Below are 15,753 nucleotides of genomic sequence, written 5' to 3'. Positions count from 1 at the left end.
CCAGTTTTCAAGTTGGTCCAAATTGGGGTCCAAAATTAAACTTTGTTTGATTTCAACAAAAATTGAATTCTTGGGGTTCTTTGAAATGCCGAACTCAAACATGTACTTAGATTTTCGATTATGGGCCTAGTTTTCAAACTGGTATACATTAAGGTCCAAAGGGTCCAAAATTAAACTTAGTTTGATTTTAACAAAAAACGATTTCTTGGGGTTCTTTGATATGCCGAACTTAAACATGTACTTAGATTTTCGATTATGGGCCCAGTTTTCAAACTGGTCTAAATCGAGGTCCAAAATTAAACAAAAATTGAATATATGGATATATATTTGATATGCTGAATCTAACCATATGTATTTAGATTTTTGATATTTGGGACCAGTTATCAAAGGAGTAGGTCCAGTAAGACTCCTTTTTGGCCCCAAAATATAGCAGTTTTACAAAATTGTTAAAATGTAAACTTTTAGTTATTTAATGGACAGTAGAATGCTTCTGCTACATAAATATGGGCTGTTTTGACAAAACAATGCACATATATCGGGTACTAGCACCAATAAGTCATGATAAATTACTGAAATCTTCATAATTCTAGCATTTTAGTTAAATTTTAGACGGTTTCCATGTAAAACGAAAGTGGCCGCATTCGTGTTCATCCTAAATATTGAAATGTAAGTTGTATTTGATGATAATAGATAACATATATAAAGGTTGAGGATGAACACGGATGCGGCCACTTTCATTTTTGACAAAAAACATCTGAAAAGTGACATTTTTCGGCATATTTGGTAGATTTGTCATATTTAAGCTTGAATCGGAACGTTTTTAATGACTAAATTAGTTAAAATTTTTCACATAGATTAATTGAATCAAATGAAATAGACACTTAAGTGTTTAAAAAGTGGTCAAAATCTTTTGTCAGATGAATCTGAAATTTGAGGCCAAAATCGGTCCTTACCGGACCTACTCCTTTGTTGACATTGAGGTCTAAAAGTATTAAAATGGAACTTAATTAGATTTCTTCAAAAATTGAATTCTTGGGGTTATTTGATATGCTAAATCTAAAAATGTATTTTGATTTTGGATATTGGACAATAACAGGTAAATTTCCAATTCAATTTTAGACCACATTCATTCTGTGTCAGAAACCTATTTTGTGTCAACTATTTATTCACAATCCAAATTCAGAGCTATATCAAGCTTGAATGTTGTGTCAATACTTGCCCAACTGTTCAGGATTCGACCTCTGGGGTCTTATAAAGCTGTGCCTTGCTGAGCATCTGGTTAAAGTTATACTTCTTTATTATTTTAGCTCCTTAGTCTAGTTTGGACAATTTTTTAAATGTTTAGGATTAAGATGCCTTTAAAATTTGAAGTTATATTAATGTGAGTCAAATAAGGGTCTTTTATGCCCCTACTCCTTTGAGATATTGAATAAAGTGTTGACATTTAAACGGCTGGATTGAAAAACAATGGCATACCATGTATATCCCTAACTTCATAAAAACCAGAAATTACAAAGATAAAAAAAAAAATTATTATATTTTCAGATCACAATTATGTTAACCTGATCACAGGAGGTTTATCTAGAAACATGAGAAGCATTACAAGCCTGCATAGATTATACATACAAATGGAATAGACTCTCACTTTAAAAGAACTTACAAACAAGACTTAAGAACTCATAAAAAAAAATTATTTATGTTTCAATGAGTGAATTGGAGTGATTCTAATTGCACATGAAAATTTGTGTGCATTTAATACATGTATTAATTACAATGAATTTTATTAATTGTTGTTTTGAAATTTTGTATGTCTTCTTCAATCTATCATGAACATATTGTTGTTAACAATTAAAATAGAAATACAGAATACATTTTATCAGTTTTAGCCAAGAAGTATGAAATATAAATGTCCTTCACATTGTTAACATTTTTAAAACTTCAAAAAAAGCCTTTTGCTTTATACTACTCATAACTTCAGTTATGTTCAGATAAAACTGATTTAACTTTTTCCCCTAGATTTAAGCATATGAATTCAAGGAAATATTGGGTATGAGTCCATTGGACAGCATTCAAAAACACAAAATTCTAAATTAAAGACTTCAGTTACAAATAAAGATCTGCCATCAACAAAAAGAAAACAGTAATAACAGTTGTCTTGCAAAAAAAGATGCAATGGGTTAAATGCATCTTAAACTGGATACATTTGTACATGTACATCATGTCTGTGCTTGGTAAAATGGTTGTATTGATGCATAAGAAACTTCAGTATTATTACCTCTTACAATGACAATTATTTCATGACCCACACAATGAACTTGCAGAGAGGGGATAATGTTTTTGACCCATGCATTTGTCTGTCTGTCTGTCAGTCCTGGTCTTCAACAACTTGTCATCACAAATCCTCTGAAAACACACAACAGAACTTGATGAAATTTTATAGATGTGCATATCAACAGGAAATTGTGATTCAATTCTTTTTCTAGAAGTAATTCCCCTTTGAACTTATTGGCCTCAATTTACTTCTGCAACAGTTTTTCATTGCAAATTCTATGAAAATTCAATTTTTTTTCTAGTACTTAACATGCTTAAAGAGGAAAATTGTTATCAGTTGACTTATGTAAAGTTATGACTAAACTTAGGAATCTGTTGAGATTTTGTTTGTCCAGTGACAATGTGGGGATGTGGGGTATGTAAATGTGCTCACAATGGTTTTTCAATTTATTCTGAATTCAATATGGCATGTATTACAAGATTAAAAATTCAAGCTCAATATAGCTTCCAGGTTTTGTTGGCTTACTGAATAAAAAATATGAGATGTGTTTGTTGCCAGTGAGACAATATTTTTTTAGCAGTGATAATTGGGTCCAGAATTTTTTCAACTTGAAATAATAGCAATTGATTAACAGTACATACATTCATCACTGGTTTAATGCACACAACTCCAATATCAAGTATTGATAATGCCAAGAGTATCAGGACATAATTTGGGTGTAACAGCTACCAAGGTATCTGTTAGCTTAAAACCCAGTCCCCAATCATGTATATTAATAATAGATATTGGTTAATGTGCAGTAAAAGTCAAGAATATATGATACTAGAGAGAAGGGGTCAAAATGCAAGAATAAAAGTAGAGTAATAAAAACATTGTCATGTGTTATACTGCAAGATTCAGAATTTAAAAGAATTATTTCATACAGGTGTCTATGTACTGTAGAATGCTTGTACAAGAATAGGCTTCATAAAAGCAAAGCAATATACTTTTCTCATTTGGTAGCAAGAACTTTTATTAGGATAGGAACAACCCCACCAAGCTAGGAGAGGCTTTCCCTCTGACAAAGGGTTATGCTGTTATACATGTATCACAGAGGTTTGTTAATATTTGCCATTTACCTTTTTTTAATGGAAGTTTAATGGATTCCTAATGGGATGGATACATTGGGCCATAAAAAAAGAATATGTTTGCTTGCCCTAATCATACCTACCCATAAAATAGCTGCCTAATCAAAATCTTTTATTGTCCTGATTTGAGGAAGATTGTTTTTTTAATTAGATAGGCAGGAAGATTAATAAACATCTGATACTTCAATTTCTTTTTGTTGGAAAAAAAAGGAAATGACTACCTACCTACCCACTGTCTCAACCTTTGAATGTAGGGTTTGGGTAAACCAAAATATTTTTAAGTGTGGCCTTGTAGTAATATCTAGCACTTTATTCCAGATTTCCCAACCTTAGATCTTCTTAATTTCTTAATTTGTTCTTTATGCAAAAACTTTGGAACACAGGGAGGGGTTTTGTTACAATTTGCTGGGCTTGTTTGTTTACTTTTATCTATACAATTTAAAAACCGAAAAAAATTACAAGGGTGGAACCTCCTTTGCAACTTTGTTTCAAATCATTATTTCAATAAGACTTTCACTTACATGTACTTTGTTCCAACTGGATAATTAGTCTCCTCAGTGGTGGATCGAGAACTTTTCATAAAAGGGGGGGGGGGGGGGGCGGTATCTGACTGACCTAACGGGAGCCCACTCCAGTCATGCTTCAGCGATTCCCTATATAATCAACCTATTTTTTTCTCAAGAAAAGGGAGGGCAAGCCCCCTGGATCCGCCTATGCTTCTATGTCTATCAGTATCACTCTATGACATGTAAAATGAAGTGTGATTTTTGGGGGTTTCTTATGTAAATATGAACCCGGCAAATTGTAACAAACCCCTGTGGATTACAGAGCTGCTAAGTGGACAACTACCATCAAGGACCAGGATCAAAAGTGCTAACCGAGTGATAAAAAGCTTGAAAGACTCAAGATAATTTGCCGTACATGTAGCCTGTCGGCAAAATTCATAGAATTTCTTCTTTTTTCGCTTCAAATATACTCCTCATAGTTACCAGGATTGAAATTTTGTGTTTGCATCATATGCACGTTTCGTGAAAGTAATTTTAAATCTTCAATTTGGCGACAATCCTAGTTGAAGGAGATGAAGCGATAAGATGATTCTCATAATTTCCGCCATCGCCACTTTACCTGATTACTCCGAACCTTCCGCATAAAAAATTTCGACAGTCCTCGCTAGGTTGTGTATCACGCAAGGGACTTTGCAGAGAATACCGAATGCTTGTCGGCCATGAGGAAATTTCCTCATGGGGTCGGACAATGTATGGCAGAGGTCATATTAAGTGCAGTATTGCGGAGCATGTATGGAACGGATATGAACTCTGCGCCGGAGATTGCCTTAAGAAAGCAACACTAACAAACACCAATAATCTGAGGGAGATTTAAGAAAGAAACACAAACTACCACCAATAATCTGAGGGAGATTTAAGAAAGCAACACTAACAACCACCAATAATCTGAGGGAGATTTAAGAAAGAAACACAAACTACCACCAATAATCTGAGGGAGATTTAAGAAAGCAACACTAACAACCACCAATAATCTGAGGGAGATTTAAGAAAGCAACACTAACTACCACCAATAATCTGAGGGAGATTTAAGAAAGCAACACTAACAACCACCAATAATCTGAGGGAGATTTAAGAAAGCAACACTAACAACCACCAATAATCTGAGGGAGATTTAAGAAAGCAACACTAACAACCACCAATAATCTGAGGGAGATTTAAGAAAGCAACACTAACAACCACCAATAATCTGAGGGAGATTTAAGAAAGCAATACTAACAAACACCAATAATCTGAGGGAGATTTAAGAAAGCAACACAAACTACCACCAATAATCTGAGGGAGATTTAAGAAAGCAACACTAACAACCACCAATAATCTGAGGGAGATTTAAGAAAGCAATACTAACAACCACCAATAATCTGAGGGAGATTTAAGAAAGCAACACAAACTACCACCAATAATCTGAGGGAGATTTAAGAAAGCAACACTAACAACCACCAATAATCTGAGGGAGATTTAAGAAAGCAACACAAACTACCACCAATAATCTGAGGAAGATCTCAGGAAGCAACACAACCAACCACCAATAAATTGAGGGAGATTTAAGAAAGCAACACTAACAACCACCAAAATTCTGAGGGAGATTTAAAAAAGCAACACTAACAACCACCAATAAATTGAGGGAGATTTAAGAAAGCAACACTAACAACCACCAAAATTCTGAGGGAGATTTAAAAAAGCAACACTAACAACCACCAATAATCTGAGGGAGATTTAAGAAAGCAACACTCACAACCACCAATAATCTGAGGGAGATTTAAGAAAGCAACACAAACAACCACCAATAATTTGAGGTAGATTTAAGAAAGCAACACTAACAACCACCAATAATCTGAGGGAGATTTAAAAAAGCAACACTAACAACCACCAATAATCTGAGGGAGATTTAAGAAAGCAACACTAACAACCACTAATAATATGAGGGAGATTTAAGAAAGCAACACAAACAACCACCAATAATCTGAGGGAGATTTAAGAAAGCAACACTAACAACCACCAATAATCTGAGGGAGATTTAAGAAAGCAACACAACCTACCACCAATAATCTGAGGAAGATCTCAGGAAGCAACACAAACAACCACCAATAATCTGAGGGAGATTTAAGAAAGCAACACTAACAACCACCAATAATCTGAGGGAGATTTCAGGGAACAACACTAACAACCACCAATAATCTGAGGGAGATTTAAGAAAGCAAAATAAACTACCACCAATAATCTGAGGAAGATCTCAGGAAGCAACACAAACAACCACCAATAATTTGAGGGAGATTTAAGAAAGCAACACTAACAACCACCAATAATCTGAGGGAGATTTAAAAAAGCAACACTAACAACCACCAATAATCTGAGGGAGATTTAAGAAAGCAACACAAACTACCCCCAATAATCTGAGGAAGATCTCAGGAAGCAACACAAACAACCACCAATAATTTGAGGGAGATTTAAGAAAGCAACACTAACAACCACCAATAATTTGAGGGAGATTTAAGAAAGCAACACTAACAACCACCAATAGTCTGAGGGAGATTTAAGAAAGCAACATAAACTACCACCAATAATCTGAGGAAGATTTAAGAAAGCAACACAAACAACCACCAATAATCTCAGGGAGATTTAAGAAAGCAACACTAACAACCACCAATAATCTGAGGTGGATTTAAAAAAGCAACACTAACAACCACCAATAATCTGAGGGAGATTTAAGAAAGCAACACTAACAACCACCAATAATCTGAGGGAGATTTAAGAAAGCAACACAAACAACCACCAATAATCTGAGGGAGATTTAAGAAAGCAACACTAACAACCACCAATAATCTGAGGGAGATTTAAGAAAGCAACACTAACAACCACCAATAATCTGAGGGAGATTTAAGAAAGCAACACTAACAACCACCAATAATCTGAGGGAGATTTAAGAAAGCAACACTAACAACCACCAATAATCTGAGGGAGATTTAAGAAAGCAATACTAACAAACACCAATAATTTGAGGGAGATTTAAGAAAGCAACACAAACTACCACCAATAATCTGAGGGAGATTTAAGAAAGCAACACTAACAACCACCAATAATCTGAGGGAGATTTAAGAAAGCAACACTAACAAACACCAATAATCTGAGGGAGATTTAAGAAAGCAACACTAACAACCACCAATAATCTGAGGTGGATTTAAAAAAGCAACACTAACAACCACCAATAATCTGAGGGAGATTTAAGAAAGCAACACTAACAACCACCAATAATCTGAGGGATATTTAAGAAAGCAACACTAACAACCACCAATAATCTGAGGGAGATTTAAGAAAGCAACACAAACTACCACCAATAATCTGAGGGAGATTTAAGAAAGAAACACAAACTACCACCAATAATCTGATGGAGATTTAAGAAAGCAACACTAACAACCACCAATAATCTGAGGGAGATTTAAGAAAGCAACACTAACAACCACCAATAATCTGAGGGAGATTTAAGAAAGCAACACTAACAACCACTAATAATCTGAGGGAGATTTAAGAAAGCAACACTAACAACCACCAATAATCTGAGGGAGATTTAAGAAAGAAACACAAACTACCACCAATAATCTGAGGGAGATTTAAGAAAGCAACACTAACAACCACCAATAATCTGAGGGAGATTTAAGAAAGCAACACTAACAACCACCAATAATCTGAGGGAGATTTAAGAAAGCAACACAAACTACCACCAATAATCTGAGGGAGATTTAAGAAAGAAACACAAACTACCACCAATAATCTGAGGGAGATTTAAGAAAGCAACACTAACAAACACCAATAATCTGAGGGAGATTTAAGAAAGCAACACTAACAACCACCAATAATTTGAGGGAGATTTAGGAAAGCAACACAAACAACCACCAATAATCTGAGGGAGATTTCAGGGAACAACACAAACTACCACCAATAATCTGAGGATGATTTCAGGGAACAACACAAACAACCACCAATTATCTGAGGGAGATTTTAGGGAGCAACACAAACAACCACCAATTATCTCAGGGAGATTTCAGGAAGCAAAACAAAGAACAACCAATTATCTGAGAATGATTTCAGGGAACAACACAAACAACCACCAATTATCTGAGGGAGATTTTAGGGAGCAACACAAACAACTACCAATTATCTGAGGGAGATTTCAGGAAGAAAAACAAACAACCACCGATTATCTGAGGGAGATCTCAGGGAGCAACACAAACAACCACCAATAATCTGAAGAAGATTTCAGGGAGCAACACTAACCCCGACCAGTAATCTGAGGGAGATCACAGAAAGTAGCACTATCAACGACGAATAATCTGAGGGAGATTTCAGGGAGCAACACAAATCCCCACCAATAATCTGAGGAAGATTTCAGCGAACAACACAAACAACCACCAATAATTTGAGGGAGATCTCAGGGAGCAACACTAACCCCGACCAATAATCGGAGGGTGATTGCAGGGAGCTCGAGGAACGCTATCAACGACAAATAATCTGAAGGAGATTTCAGGGAGCAACACAAACCCCCACCAATAATCTGAGGGACATCTCAGGGAGCAACATAAACTAGAAAGAATGTTTGTTCTGTAGTTACTTAATCACAATTCCCTAATGACCGCAGTGCTGATTGTCAATAAGGAAAATTTAATTTGCCGAATAATCTGTGCAATATAGCTTCATAGTTTTCCAACCACTCGCTCAACATGGGAACGGAAGTGACGTTGTCCCTAAACGCGCGAATGATGTTCACTAAAACCAAAGTTTTTGACGGAAATGCATCTAACTCGAAGGTTGTCTAATTCCCACACACACATTTGTTTGATTCCGAGCAAATGAATTTATAATGTAAATGTTGAGAACTTGGACAGAAATAACAAATACCCATCTTAAAGCTTATATTTGGACAGTCAGGAGATCAAACACACTTGCCTAAAATTTTTTTTTAATATTTCTATTAGACAGATCATACTCATGTTGTCATTCCTGAGGATAAAACTCTTAGACACTTTAGCAGAACGGAACTTAATGTTTTATATCAACGGTATAGTTTTATATATTTTAATAACACAATTTGGTTTTTTTCTACATTTTTCAATACACTGCTACTTTTGCATAGGTACTATTTCTGTACTAAAAATCCGTAGAACTGGAAATTTACTTATAAATTTAAATCATTTAGTACTATTTCTTTACCTTAAAATCATTGTAGTATTTAGGTATCTGTATTTCAATGTACTTGATTTGGTACAGAGAAAAAATGCCAACAGTGATCGCAATATTCTAAAAATCATGACTTTAAAGATTTGAAATAGACAAACTTTCAAATGTTGAAAATGTAACGGTGTTAGTAGAAATTTGTAGTACTTAAATTGCATGCAAAGATCAAGTACTGTCCTTTATTTACGTCATGAAAATACACAATCATCATAAAATTGTAAAAATACACTATCATCATAAAATTGTAAAAATTCACAATCATCATAAAATTGTAAAAATACACACTCATCATAAAATTGAGTGACAATTTTATTTGGTCACTGATTAAAGATTGTAGAAAAAAATGCAATAGATATATTTTACAATTTTATAATGATTGGGTATTTAATGGCGTTATTTTGTCGTTTATACATGTTTTTATTCAAATGTTCGTTAATTTCAAGCCATAAAAAGAGAAACATTACAATCAATGTATACAATGGTAGCTTAATTTCATCATTTCTTGCAACCCGCATACTTTCGACAAAATATTTCTTGAAAATTTAAGGTCCCTTTTAAATTCCTCGCGAACAAATATAGTGTAAAACCTCGAAGACATAAAAGATGAATTTCATTGTATTCAAGGTGAATGAAATATCAGACAAAATTTATATAATGATATACAATTAGATGATGAACATTGTATTTAATATTTTTCCTGATGATCAAAAATTATTTTATATATCAAACCTCAAATTCCTTTAGACATGATAGTATTATAAGCTTCTTTATTAACATTTCATTAGAACTGAGGACAGAGGTATTTATTATTTTGTAACATGGACTTTGAATATTGTAATACATGTATTCTAAATTTATCACTGTTTTTTTTTTTTTTTTGTCTATTGGATTAACTTTCGTATATTATTTCTTTCTATTATTTTGTTGTTTATTGTTTGTTTAAACTTGTATTGCCTCAAACATTTGTAAATGATTAATGACAATTAATATATAAAAAACAAATGAAAAAAGTACAAGTGAAGATAAAGCTGAATCCGTATGCATTAAACATCTTTTCAATTACTTAAGGAGGTAGATCTAAGTTAAGGGAAATAACTCTTTTAAATTATCAGTAGGTTTTTGTGAACCATTTTCCGAAATATATTCTAAGCTTCTAGGTTACAAAGATTATTTCCAATCTATTTCAGGTAAATGCTTAAAATATATTGATGAAACGTGACTAATAAAAAAGCATCACTGATTAAAAGAGTTATCTCCCTATAATAATGTCTACACCATTTAATCATGGATTTCACTGAGAATGTCCTAAGTTAAGTAAAATTCTTCAGTCGTATGTATAAATTTACTTTATCATTTATATAGCTAAGACTATCGTAACTCGGAACCTTTCTCTATACATTTGTAATAAACGTATAATGTGTATAGTAGATGTGGTCGAGTTGTCTAGAGCGATGAGCATGAGGTTGTGAGATTGGTGCTGTAGTGTTTCAAATGTGTGAGTTCAAATCCCGGTAAAAGAAAAAAATTGTCAGCATAAAAATCAAATTTTAATACTGGTAGGTTCAATTTTCAGACAAATATATATATATATATATTTAGTGACTACCAACAAATGTTTACATACACACGTACCATACCGGCTAATCGTGTGACATTTTATTCTAAATTATCATTGTAGCTATCTAACATCAACACAGATACATTGTAAAGAAGTACTACGAATAGGTGATATTACAGACGGGGGATGGAACGTATGTCATGACACACAATACAGGCCATCATACCCTTGTTTGGTTTATTCATTTGGGTAAGTTATTAGACTTTTTTAAAACATTTATGTCACGAAGTCACGCATCAGTTAACAAAAGACCGTGTCTGACCTGATTATTATGCTCATTGATAATTTTAAATTTGTTATTTTTGCAGTAAAACTTTATCATTTGGACTATCAATATAAAACCAATAATGGTTAAGCAGGCGAGGCACTTCAGCGTGTGCACTCGTATTAGAGTGTAGTAAAGACATGAACATGTTAAATTGTACCGTAGATTTTATACAACATATTCGATCATTTATTCTATTTCTTTTAGAATATCCTGGGATTTCAGTTTTGATGATTCCGTGGCAGACACGTACAGTTGGGTGCAGACCAAGCATTACATGTAAACGGCCCTAAAAAGTTAACGCGGCGTTTACTCGCGTGCACTTCATGTAAACGCCGCGTTAACTCTGCGTTAACTCCGAAATTTTAGTAGACATAAATAGTAAACGGGCGTTTACTTTCGCGTTTACCTCCGCGTTAACGCAAAAACCGCGCGTCTTCTAATTTTGTAAAGAGTAAACGGGCGTTTACTTCGCGTTAACGCGAAAAAGGCGTGTCTTTCAATTTTGTATAATAAAGTAAACGCCCGTTTACTGTTTGTAGTAAACGCGCGTTAACGCAGATTGTCCTCGTATCCTGGATACACTGACCTAATATATCTGTCCATTTTCGATCAACATATTGACGATTGCATTTAATGAAATGACACCTCTTTAATTAATTAATTAATTTATTGAAAATTAATAATTGCATATAAGAACAAAATGGAAATTCGTCCTGGAACTGTAAAACCTACAAGACTTTCAGTTTACATTCGTGAGAGGATATTAAGTTTAAGAAGATCTGGCAAAAACATTACTGAAGTTAGAGATGAGTTGATACGATCGGATAATGTTCAAGTTTCTAGACAGGGGATAAGTGCATTTCTACGACGATTCCGTCAGAGTGGATCTGTTACTGACTTTAAAGTAAACACTAGACAGAAAATGTTACAGGAAGTACATCTAGAATTTATTGACGAAACAATTCGTAATGACCGAGAAATATCCGCAAGAGAGGTTGCTAAATTACTAACTGAACGTTTTATTTTATAATATACACAATTAGTTAACGCGAAAAGTAAACGCGCGTTTACTTTCAAGTGCACGTAAAAATACAATTTAGAAATCTGTAGTAAACGCCCGTTTACTTTTACGTGCACGTAAAATTAAACTTGTGAAATCTGAAGTAAACGGCCGTTTACTACCGACTAAACGGACACAGAGTAAACGCGCGTTTACTCGAGTAGACATTAGAAATTTCCATTTTGACCGCGTTAACGTAAATGAAGTAAACGGGCGTTTACTAGTAAACGCGAAATTTAAAGTTAACTAACGAAATATGTGCACGCCGCGTTAACTTGCGTTTACTTTATGTAATGCTTGGTCTGCACCCAACTGTATGGTTGTGAGATCCACTCCTTCGATCCAAGGTAAACAGGGAGTAAAATGAATCAAAATAAGATCGAAAATATTGCAAATGTATTATCGACTTGCAAGTTAATAATTTGACCACAGTTGAACCCGTATTTATAATTAATTACACCAACTTGATCTTTAGCTGAAGATGGATTACGCATGCCCTACGCTTGTTAAGATATTAAGAAAATAATGTCAACACAACAAACCATTTCTTTGACCGATTTGGCCCACAATAAATGTTCTTATCCAGGTAAAACGATGATTTGCATTTTCTAAATCTTTGACATGAATTCAGACACAAGTACAAAAATCGCTATTACACAATACAATGTGTTTCTCAATCTATTTCCATTTCAATTTACGTTTATATCGAGTCAAATTACTATCGGCAATCTTCAGTTGTATAGACGGTTTTAAATTAATAAGACGGCGTCTAGTCTAAATTACGCACGAGTCAATGCATTGCTAAATGTTTCACTTTGTCTTTCTGCAATTTGAATTTACGTTTAAGTATGTTATGAATCAAATATGAGAAGTTATGCAAATCGATGATCTTGAATTTGATAGCTAAAGCCCCTTTAAAAAGGTTAAGGCGCAAAATACAGACCCTTTCTTCATACGATATTAGTTTGTAATAAAATGACTGTCACAAATTTTTCTTAAAAGGGAACTAGCTGTCAAATTCAGGATCATCAATTTGACCCAAATTTTCATCATTGATTTAGAACATACTAGAAGGTATACCAAAATTACAAAAAGACTGAAATCAACAAATATTAAAAAATGTATCATAGAATCAACATAATTTAACATCCTTTCGTGTGTTTTTTAGTCTAGATGACATCTTATTAACAATCGAGATGACATCCGAAGACTGCTGACGGTATAATAATGGCTAGCGAGTACGTGCAAGTGTATTTTTCTATGTCTGTTATATGTTATATTGCAGGCTAAAATATGTAAATCATCATGTTTTGTGGATCAAATCAGTCAACTAAATGATTCACCCTTGTTTCAATTTCAATGTTAACACTCTTTACCTTTTAAATGCTGAACACGCCTAGTACATCGCCGAGGAACCAGTTTAAATTGAAGGTCAAATGAATACGGATTCAGAGGTTAATAACTTATGTAAGCGATGTTTTCATCTTATTTTGAAAAAATTAGGCCAAACTGACTGCTTATAACGATCTATATTTTACAAAATTCCGCCGTCGGTCTGAAGAAACCAAGTGTGACCTTATTTCTATTCCACAATAAACCTCATTTAATTTATCAAAGTTGAAATTATGCATACAACGGGTATCCTTATCATCAGAATAAGGAGAAGTGGTATGATGTAAACGAGACAACAATCGACCAAAAAACAACAACAACAACAAAAACAACAACAACAAAAACAACCAAAAAACTAGTAACATACTACATGTATCCATAAAATTTACATGGATGTCAAAATATCAAACAATTTAAAAGTGAATGCTTACTGGTTGTGACAGACACAAAGAGAATGTAGAAAGAGAACGCTTGGAACCAACTTATCAAGGACAACGTTAAACCAGCACACACACAACTAATTATCCACTAGAGACTAAACTCATTTGACCGGTAGTTGGATACGAATAATAAGCAGAAAAACTACGTACAAACGGCTAATCTAAAAGCCTTTAAATATCGTAGTATACCGGAAAATGATTGGAAATGCCTCTAAAGTGATGCAGTTGAATTTTTCAAATAAATAAGCTTCGGAGAAACAATTCGTTGTTGTAAACTACCATTTTCAGACAAGAATAAATTATTCAAAAGAAAATAAAAAAGATTAGCTTTCACCTGCGAAAACTAGAAACAAATTTGATTGACATGGTTAACAAATAGTTGTGGTATCATGAACGTCATTTACTAATTGCACATAGTTTATGATATATCATATTTGTAATCGTTGTTTATGGGGGTAGGATAGTGTATACATCCAATGCAATTAATAAAACGCGTTATAATACCATGCCAACAAACTGAAGCTCATCGAAATAAGGTGATCGAGCTGTAACTGTCTGGAATTGTTTAGCTCATGGAGACAGGTTTATAGCTGTGACGCAGCTTGTAGAGTGCATAGAAGACGAAGAAGATGGTGTAGACATCAACAGGCGCTAACAATCTAGTTTAGGCAGTAGCTGACACGACGACCATAGTGTGGGCAGTTTGAGAGACTTGCACTTACTCAATAAAGAGGAACCCAATGCTAATAAATCTTCTTCATAGTGGACACTGATATATATGTTATTGTAGTTTTGTTGCTCTTTTCATGGAAATGACACCACAAAAAGAGATTTGTCACTGGATAAGTACTAATGTTAGATAGCAATATACATAAACTTTACTTTGACAGACAAAACACAAAATAGCCCATCAACCAGGTTAAATATAATCTTGATATTCTTATAAACCAACTTTGAAAGACAACTTAGCTTAGTCATCAGCAGTCTAACAATTTTTATTATTGCACAATTACTTTAATATTTGAAAAACCCGCCAGTGCCGATATTGGAGGATTTTCTTCCCTTCCGGAACATCTGAGATCATCCCAGGTTTTGTTTGGTTACGTGATCATTTTTATATTTGCTCGACTAATATCCGATCATTCCCCGATCAACGTCAACCTGTGCGATATGCGGTCAAGATTAACTCGACCAATATTCGATCGCTTCATGAACACTGTGAATTCGATATTATTTTCATCCCAGATCAACTCGACCAATACGCGACCACATTCGACCAATCTTCGATCCCTACTCGGCCATACACTAGTATACATGTCTGCTACACGATTCTCTAAACATGTGTGCAGCTCTGATTAACTTTCATAACTTTGCTTCTGCAAAAATATATTGTCACTATTTATTTTCAACTGTACACAAAATCCTACATGTACAGTACGCGTCTGTACTTTTGCAAGGAGGTGTAAAATTTTAAAAGAGAGAACAAATAAGCCAAAGGAACAATCAAACCTAAAGGTCAAACCGACACAGCCATAGCGAAAAACGAAAGCCGACGAGAAGACAAACATAAGTGAACATAAGACAACATAAAAAACTACAAACTTAGCAACACGAAACCAAATCAAACCTGGTATGTTCTCAGGTGTTTCGGAAGGGAAGTAGATTCTGCATTCTGGCCCCAAAGGATTTTTCAAAATATGATAGTATTAATGCATTAAAAATCATTATAAGACAGCTGATGACTAATTTAGCGTTCAAAATTAGTTTTCAAGAACATCAATATT

General features: G+C 34.1%; 1 protein-coding gene across 1 annotated transcript in view; it reads left to right on the top strand.

Moving 5' to 3' along the window:
- Positions 1-15,753, top strand: part of LOC143046533 (putative methyltransferase-like protein 24) — a 41,890-nt gene that overhangs the window by 14,146 nt on the left and 11,991 nt on the right. Inside the window, exon 2 of the mRNA XM_076219688.1 lies at positions 10,870-10,998. Within this exon, the coding sequence (XP_076075803.1) occupies positions 10,870-10,998 (129 nt within the window). The remainder of the gene's footprint in view (positions 1-10,869; positions 10,999-15,753) is intronic.

Source organism: Mytilus galloprovincialis, chromosome 9 (genome assembly GCF_965363235.1).
Source record: "Mytilus galloprovincialis chromosome 9, xbMytGall1.hap1.1, whole genome shotgun sequence".
NCBI lineage: Eukaryota > Metazoa > Mollusca > Bivalvia > Mytilida > Mytilidae > Mytilus > Mytilus galloprovincialis.
The sequence above is the reverse complement of the archived record's forward strand: the minus strand, read 5'-3'. Positions and strand labels throughout refer to the sequence as shown.